This window comes from Chaetura pelagica, unplaced genomic scaffold (genome assembly GCF_000747805.2).
Source record: "Chaetura pelagica isolate M959 unplaced genomic scaffold, ChaPel_1.0 scaffold40, whole genome shotgun sequence".
Classification (NCBI taxonomy): domain Eukaryota; kingdom Metazoa; phylum Chordata; class Aves; order Apodiformes; family Apodidae; genus Chaetura; species Chaetura pelagica.
In genome coordinates this window covers 3,313,671-3,321,947 of record NW_009952160.1, presented here as the reverse complement: position 1 = coordinate 3,321,947, position 8,277 = coordinate 3,313,671, and the positions used below count along the sequence as shown (strand labels likewise).

The 8,277-nt window shown below is 41.4% G+C and overlaps 1 protein-coding gene across 1 annotated transcript in view; it reads left to right on the top strand.

Moving 5' to 3' along the window:
* EPB41L4A (erythrocyte membrane protein band 4.1 like 4A) overlaps window positions 1-8,277 on the top strand; it is a 146,576-nt gene that overhangs the window by 53,380 nt on the left and 84,919 nt on the right. The window contains 1 exon segment of the mRNA XM_010007238.1: window positions 2,549-2,653. Within this exon segment, the coding sequence (XP_010005540.1) occupies window positions 2,549-2,653 (105 nt within the window).

The following is an 8,277-nucleotide window of genomic DNA, read 5'->3' as shown; positions in this document are numbered from 1 at the left end:
TGAAGGATGTGAAAGGGTGAGGAGGACTATAGAGACTAGTGCACACAGTGTCTTTGGCTGAGGGTGACCAAAGTGTTGAGCATCTTGCTGCTGTAGAGGTGGAGAACCCTCAGCCATTGTCAGTTTGATGGTTTTGCTCAGCATTTCCTCACTGCTGGGCCACTTGTTTCAGCAAGACCTACAACAGGAGAAGCATTAACAGCTGTGTCAAGAGAATAAATCTTCAGGCACTTACATTTTCTCTCAGCCTAGCAGTAAAAAAGTAAGAAACAGATAAAAAGCTTTTCATGTTTTGTTACCATGTATCTCTGAAAAGAATGAAGTCTTTAATTTCAGCCAAATCAGGTGTGAAACGTGTGTGTTTGTTGGAGAAAACACACTGACTTTATCCTCCACAGGAGGAAAGCTTTCCTAAAGGCTTTTTGTAGGGCACACTACAGTCCTCAGGTGACTGAAGAAGATGACTTGGCTCTCTGAATCCTAAACTGATGAAGAGTAATGTAAGATGAATTCCTGCAAGACTTAAACATGTTATATTAGTATCTTTGATTACTGCCAGGAACATGTATTATTATTGTAAGATGCCTGAACAGAAAATTGGCAGTGTCATCTTTGCCACTGGATACTGTTTTTTATTTCTGTTAATAAAAATAACTAATGCCATGAATAATAAGACAAAGAGTGGAAGCTTGTTGAAAGCAAACAGATTAGAGCTTTTCCATCACAGAAGCTCAGCGTGCCTGCAGTGGGTACTACTCTGTGTCCTTTGTGTGCTGTGGTACAGGCAGCCCTTTTTATGCCTTCTGCTGGCAGGGTTTACTAACAACACTTCGGTTAACTTTCAAAACCCTGTGACTGATGGTGGAGCTCCTTTGGTCTGTAATGGGTTTTTAATGTTTAGTACCCAGTTGGAAGTGTCGCCATCGTTCCCGTGTGGGTCATTAGAATCAGGGCTACTTGTTTGTTATGAGCTTTTCCTGTGTCTTATCTCTGGAGATGCCTGCCCAATCCTACATTCCCAAGACATTGTTGTACTCTTTAAATGATGAGTTTTAAATTTTTTTAGAAGGTGTGTTTTGTTTTACTTCTGTCTTTTTGCTGTAGTGCTCCTAGTAGTCACTCTGTAGCTCAGAGGGACTGATTCTTGCCTTGCATTGTTTTACAACCCAAGTTCAGTTTCTTTATGAGTAATCTGATGATAAAATCACTGTATTGCTTTATCCAAATTTCTAAAATGAAATTTAGTATGTTTCTACTTACTGTAATAATGTTTTCCCATAAATTGTTTTCTATTTTGTGACTGATCATTGAGTCTTATTGTACAGGCTAATGGTATATGCAGTGAGACTCTTACACACTGAAAACCTTTTGAGAAAGTCTCCAGGCTTAAGCAAATGTATAGTTAATCTGGTGAAGAGCATGAATACACATTTCCCAGCCTACCAGTGATGTTTATGTTGTCATGGCTTGCTTAGAGTGTGAATGGCCATCTGAAGTTGTGGTATTGGCCCTGCCTGTGTGACTAGGTACAAATCCCAACCAAATACACCTGCATCCATTTTTTTTCAGCATCTTCACTGTTGTTACATGATTATTTATTCACCAGGAAAGCTAAATTAAATTATTTACTGTCAGTATGATTTGACATTTTAACCTTGAAATTATTTGTTTGTAGGCTAAAAAGTGAAATAGAACAAACAATAATCCACAGGTTCCTCTCCCTGTTTCTTTTCTCTCGGATGGTTTATGACAGTCCAGCAGTTTATATAATATGATGCAGTGAACCAAAACCTAATTTTGAGTTATGTCCATATTTCCTTGTGGAATTTAGGACTGTAATAGTCAAAAGCTCTAAATGATTCTGGGGTTGGATTATTCAGGTTGAAGTGAGCTTTTCATAATGCATTCTTAACAGTACAATATTGTTTGCAATATTGTCCCCAGCATTATTTGCAAATACTGACATAGACCCTTAATGAAGTACTATTCAAGGAAACAACTGGGTAATTTCATTTCAGGTTATTGGATTACTCCCACTTCTGCTATCAGAAATATTTTAAAAGAAAACAAAATCTAACCTTCAGAGCAGCTAATGATAATTTAGATTTTAGGAGCAAAGTTTTGCCTCCAATTCTTGATTGTCATGGTTTGAGTGACAGGGCTGTGCTGGAAGGAAGAGTATGATTTCGGAATTAAAATATTTCATTGGGAGTAGTATTTTGATCAGAAAACAGAAATTTTCAACAGAAATGCAAGGCTCACCAGCATCGTGCTTACACAAGTACCTTTGAGTGTTTGGGTTTTTCTTGTTTTGTATTTTGTAACTATTAACCTGCCAGCTACCTAGTAGTATTTACAGAATGATTGATTAAACATGTAAGAGGACAAAATATTTTCTTTTGTACAGCTGAAATTTTTGTTAAAGGCACTGGGAACTGCCTCTTTTTTTTTTCTTTTCTGGACAAAGCTGAATGCATGAATGCCACTGCATGTAGCTGACAAAGGCAGAGCATCTTTGTGAAAAGGCTCTGTAAATTCTTTCCCACAGAAGTCAACGAAAGGGTCGGTTGTCCTGGGCTACGTATTTCGTCACTTAAACCTAGTGGAGATAGATTACTTTGGGCTGCGCTACTGTGACCGAAGCCATCAGACGGTAAGTAAAAGACATGTCAGATTGGATTTTCCATGTGTAACATTTAACCTTTTTCTGCTGTTCGCCTGTTGAACATTAGGTTGTCAGACTTTCACTAACTTTCTCAATTTCCTGGCTCAAGTTTCCAGTAATTATTTATTTGTGTATGAGCCGTTATTGTCTTAGATACATACAGAATTAAATGCTATATGTTTTGAAAACTAAATGAAGAAAGTATAAGTAGTAAAAAATTGTGATCCAAAAGTAGGATTAATATTTTTTTACCTTTTAATCTGGGGTCATGAAGCCAGTGCTTGGTGCACTATGCTGCCTGTCTTTGCTTGACCTTGTGGTGTCTGGGAAGCAATGTCCCTGGGTGTGTCACAGTCTGCTTCACTTAGGCCACTTGCTGAGTGTCTTATCAGAGTGTATTGTATGGTTGGTGTAGTGTCTACCTGTTCACTGGTAGGAGTCAGGGTGTTGTCAATGGCGTTTTTACACCACCTGAACCATCTCTTCATCCTTGAGCCAGTGCTCTCTTGAGTGTTCTTGACAGGCACTCAGCAGACATCTGAGAGGTTTTTCCATCAGGAGCTAACAATCCTAAACAGGCAAGAAAGTCGAAACCAGGCTGAGATGTTTCAGCCAAAGCAGGCAGTGGGCTGGGGCACTGCTGTCTGGAGTGAGTGCCCACCATAAATGGCCTGTGCAGGTTTACTGCAAACAGAGGTGAAGAACAAGGCATGCTCGTCAGGTGGGACCAGTGCTGCATTCATAGGGTGATATTCTTATTTTTCTAAAGAGAGTAACGACTGGCCTCTGGCTAAATCAAGCTGTTAGGATTTTAAAGTCACTGTTGTGCACTGAGAGTATTGCACACAACCCTGACCTCAAGGGATGTCATGTTTCATCTAAAAAGAATAATAACTTAATGAATTGGCTAAGTATTTGCCAATTTCTTCTGTTTAGCAGAACTTGAACATGCAGAGATTGAAGTCAGAACAGTATTAGCAGATGACTGATTGCTGCTGAGAGTTACAAGCTGCCCTGCTCAGTATGTTTACTTCTGTGCTGTAGTCATGAAAAACACATCCCATCAAATACTTGATGATTTTGTTAAGCCCAGAAAGCCAACCTGGTATCCCAGAAAGCCAACTGTTTCCTGTGCTGTATCAAAAGACGTGTGGCCAGCAGGTCAAGGGAGGTGATTCTCCCCCTCTACTGCACTCTCATAAGATCCCACCTGGAGTATTGTGTCCAGTTCTGGAGTCCCCAACACAGGAAGGACATGGAACTGTTTGAACAAATCCAGAGGAGGACCATGAAGATGCTCAGAGGGCTGGAGCACCTCTTATATGAAGACTGTCTGAGAGAGTTGGAGTTTTTCAGCCTGGAGAAAAGAAGGCTCTGTGGCTTTCCAGAAGGGGCTACAGAAAAGCTGGGGAGGGGCTTTTTATGTAGTGACATGACGAAGGGGAAGAGTTTCAAACTGAAGAGGGTGCATTTAGATTATATATTATATATTGGGAGGAGGCACTGGCACAAATTGCCAGGGAAGTTGTGGATGGCCCCTCCTTGGAAGAGTTCAAGGCCAGGTTGGATGGGGCCTTGTGCAAGCTGGTCTAGTGGGAGGTGTCCCTGCCCATGGCAGGGGGTTTGGAACTGGATGATCAGTAAGGTCACTTTCAACCCAAACCATTCTATGATTCTGTGATTTCCTGAGGAAACTGAGGTGTGACTGGAGAGCAGGTAGTTACTTTTTGGTCTCAAAAGTGGTTTGTTTTTCCTGTAGAGGCAAATAAAATAGAAATGACTGTTACTGGGAACACTTCCAGAGGCCTACACAGTGTGTATTTAATGGTGTGTAGGACATTATGAAAAGAAGAGAAGGATACATCTCTTCTGTGAAAAGCTTGATGCATAAAGGCACATTTTAGATTGCAGCCTGCCAGGAGAGTAGATGATTTGATTGTATTGATACCAGTGCATTTTGTATTATGGTAGTGTGCATGAGCTGTAAGCCCCATTAAGCCTCTCCAAATACAAATACCGCCTTTTTGCCTTCTTCTCTCGCATGATACTCTTGTGGTATAAATTTAATGTTAGCCTTTATGCTCTGGCCAGCCCAGGGTCAGGAAGCCACTCTCCTTGAGTTTCCCATAGATTAGGAAGGCACTCATCCTACTTCCCCTGTTTGCCAGCTCTTGCAGTGATACTGGTCACACTGGGGGGACACAGTTTGCAATAGCCCAGACGGGGAGCTCCAGCCTCTGTGTGGAGGTCTGCCAGCCCTTGTTTTGCCTGGCTCCTGTGCTGGTGGGCAGGTGTCCCGAGTGCCTGCTTGTGCACCCATCTCCTGACAGGAACACTCTCTGTCTGGCCCTGCCTGTGGGTTTTCTTTGCAGGAGAATCCTGGGTGGGTGGGATAGCAGTGCAGACATCAGCTCTGTCCTGACATGCTGCTGGGAAGTAGCCAAGGACATGCAGCCAGAGACCACAATGGGGGCCATATTATGGATGTGTGCCTGCCCTGCCATGTACATGCTGCCACAGTGACCAGCCTAGTTTGTGCTGCAGGCTTCACACCTGGGCTGTGTTGTAGCAAAATATTTTGAAAAAGCCTGTTCCTGTGGGTTACCTGTGTACAGGTAATTAAAAGCTGATGCTGCTTTATCAGGAAAGTTAATAAATGAGTAAGCCTGTGCTACCATGTTTAGTTTTATGTGTTTTATGACGATTGTTACTAGCTGGCTATTTTTAGTGAAAACTTGTAGGCTCTTAAGAATGCCTAGCATAAAGGGAAAGATTCCCTGTAGGAAGCAATGCCTTGTGCATTAGCTGTAAACATATATTCAGTTGCGAACTGAATATGACTAAAACTCTCTGAGCTATTGTGGGAATTAGTCCTCTAATGGCTAGCAAGAAGCCTAGATTTGGATTTTCAATTTAATATGTTTTGACCACAGTAGATTTCCTAAGGGAAGGGGAAGAAGGTTATTTCGGTAATTAGTTTTAAAACCATGCTCATGAGTTAGTCTCAGAGAAATGTGTTTGCAGGTTAGGCTACCTGTTAATATGTTGCTTGTGGTGAAGAATGTTTTTTTTTTTTTTTCTCAGTTTCTTTGTCACACTATGTAGTTAACTGAGTGAGGAATAAAACAGGGTGGACAAAACTATGTATCTTAAAGAATGCAACCCAGTCAGAAACCAAAACTTTTTTTATTAAGGATTTGAAAGAATGTGTTATTTTCACCATTACTTTTGTGTGCCTCAGCACTTCCAGGTGGTCTTTCTAAGTGCTGTGCTGGTGTGCTACCTTTTATGTGGGTGGTATCATAATTATTTTAGTAGTAATAGTCAGACCTTAATCAGTGAAGAAGGTTTCGCTGTGCTATGTAGTAAATGAATGCATAACATTAAAATGTTCTCCTCCTGAACAGTTAACAAACTAATTAGCATGTGAGAGAGAGTAGCTGAATGCAGCAAACAGATTGACAGAACTGAGTGGGACTGGGAAGACCATGAACAGTAGGATAAAGCATAAACTGTATGATACTGTCTCTAGGGTAGTAATTTGGCCATATTACACAAATTTTTCTTGATTGACATTCCAGGTTCCTCCAGACTTTCCATGGTAAAAGGATGGCATTTAACTTGCAAAATCAAGCTCTGAAAGATTATGACTTGCCAGAACAGCCCAAACTGTATCTGTTTTGTTCACTGAACAAGATAGGCTTCCTAAGGAAAAACAAAAAGGATCATGTAATAATGAATTAAAATATAGCATTTCAAAATGAAAAATCTTGTAATGTAAAACTACACCTCAATAAAGAGATGGGTTGAACTAATGCTATATGTTGTCAGGAGTGCTTCCTAACCTCTGGGTGCTTTGGTTGACAAACTATATGGTGCTTTTTAGTGTAATACTTGAGTTCCTTTTTTGGTGGAAATACCCAAATAGGAAGACCAGTTTTGAGTGCCACTGAATCTCAGTGTGCCTCATCATTAGCCCTTCACCTGAGCCTTTTGCTTTGCTGCAGAGACTATGCACACTTAACTTAGGTTGAGCTGAGACCTGGTACAGTCATACTTCTTAATGTGGATGGTCAGCTGTGTCTTGACTGACAGGGCCTCATCTGCCAGAAATGGGGGATGTTGTGCTTCATCTGGTGTTTTCAGGCATGACAGACTGTGTTGCAGAATATGAAGGTGGCTTAAGAAACTATGCTGCCTTTTAGTCTCATTGCTTTAGTATTTGGGGAGGAGAGCAGCCCAGTGATGTACCTTTCCTTTAGAGGAGGAGGGGCCAAATGCCAGGTAAGCCAGAGGGCCGTGCGGGTCCCCTGCTCCTCTCACTTCTGGTTCCCATTGTGCTGCAGCTCCCAGATACTCCCCACGTAGTCTCCTTGCTACTACAGCCTTTGTGGCATCTCCATTGTGCCTTAGGATAGTTGTGCTAATTACTGTTCTGTCAGGAGGCCAGTATTTTCTTGAGACACATGAAAGTGAGAATGGAAACGACAATCTCAGCACATAGTATCTCAGGAAAAGCTGAACAGAATTTGTTGAGGGAAAGGGTACTTTTGAAGCCCAAAGACATTTCCTTGTCGAATCACAAAGCATGCTGAAAAGAGTCATACTATTAGAGCTTCTCTTACAAAAAAGATTTTGAAACTCCCTAGTGCAGAAAAGTAGACTACAGAAAGCATTTTAAACGTCTGGTGGTAATAAAAACTTTTAATTTTTACTTCCAGAAATCTGGGTGCACTTTACAATCTCATGTTGATCAGGCTGCCCCCTCACTATCCTTAACCAAACTCTTACACTAAACCCAGTTAACCTGAAGCTGCAGGAGGCATGTCTGTGTCGTACAGCAGGCTGTGATGCAAGTATATTTATTTTCTTATTCGATATAATGCTAATCTGAATGATTACATTCACAATGTACACTGTACTGATACTTCCTTAGGCATCTCTGGGAAAAAAACACAAATAAAGAGCCATATCAGTGTGTTAGTTCAGTGTCATAGCCAAGCTCATTTCCCCAGCCCCAGTTCATGCAGGTGCAGTGCTGTGTGAACATGTGTGTACTCCTCTGGAGCTAACACTGTCTCTGTGCTGTGCATTCAGTCTCTAGCACAGATGTGTGTTTTCTCCTCTGCTATGAGGAAGCTTGTTTTGAGCATACAGACCTGAGGGCACAGCAGGTAGGAGGTAGCCCATGGCAATATTCTTCACAGCTGTGTAGCCCAGAGGGCACATAGAGACAGCGGGGAGATGCAGTTCTCAGTTTCTTGCGAAGCTAAACTTGGTGCTGTGAGTCACTGTGCTGCAGTGACAGATCAGTTCAGCTGTGGCAAAGCTGAGCACAGAAGCCTGTGCCATGAGTTGTGTATCCCTGCTGTGCAAACTCAGATATTGGAAAATTGCTTCTCGATCCATCCAGCCTGATTAATAAAGTAACTGCAGCATGCTCAGGTTGCCATGCTACATGCTACAAATTAGATAAGGTTACAGATGCAACAGGCAGCATGTAACTTAACTATAAAAAGAAGGACAAGATTTTAATAAAAAAAAATTGTTTACAATATTTGTTTATTTCTATTTACTTGAGAGGCCATGGCAGTCTGGTGAGGTTCCTGCTG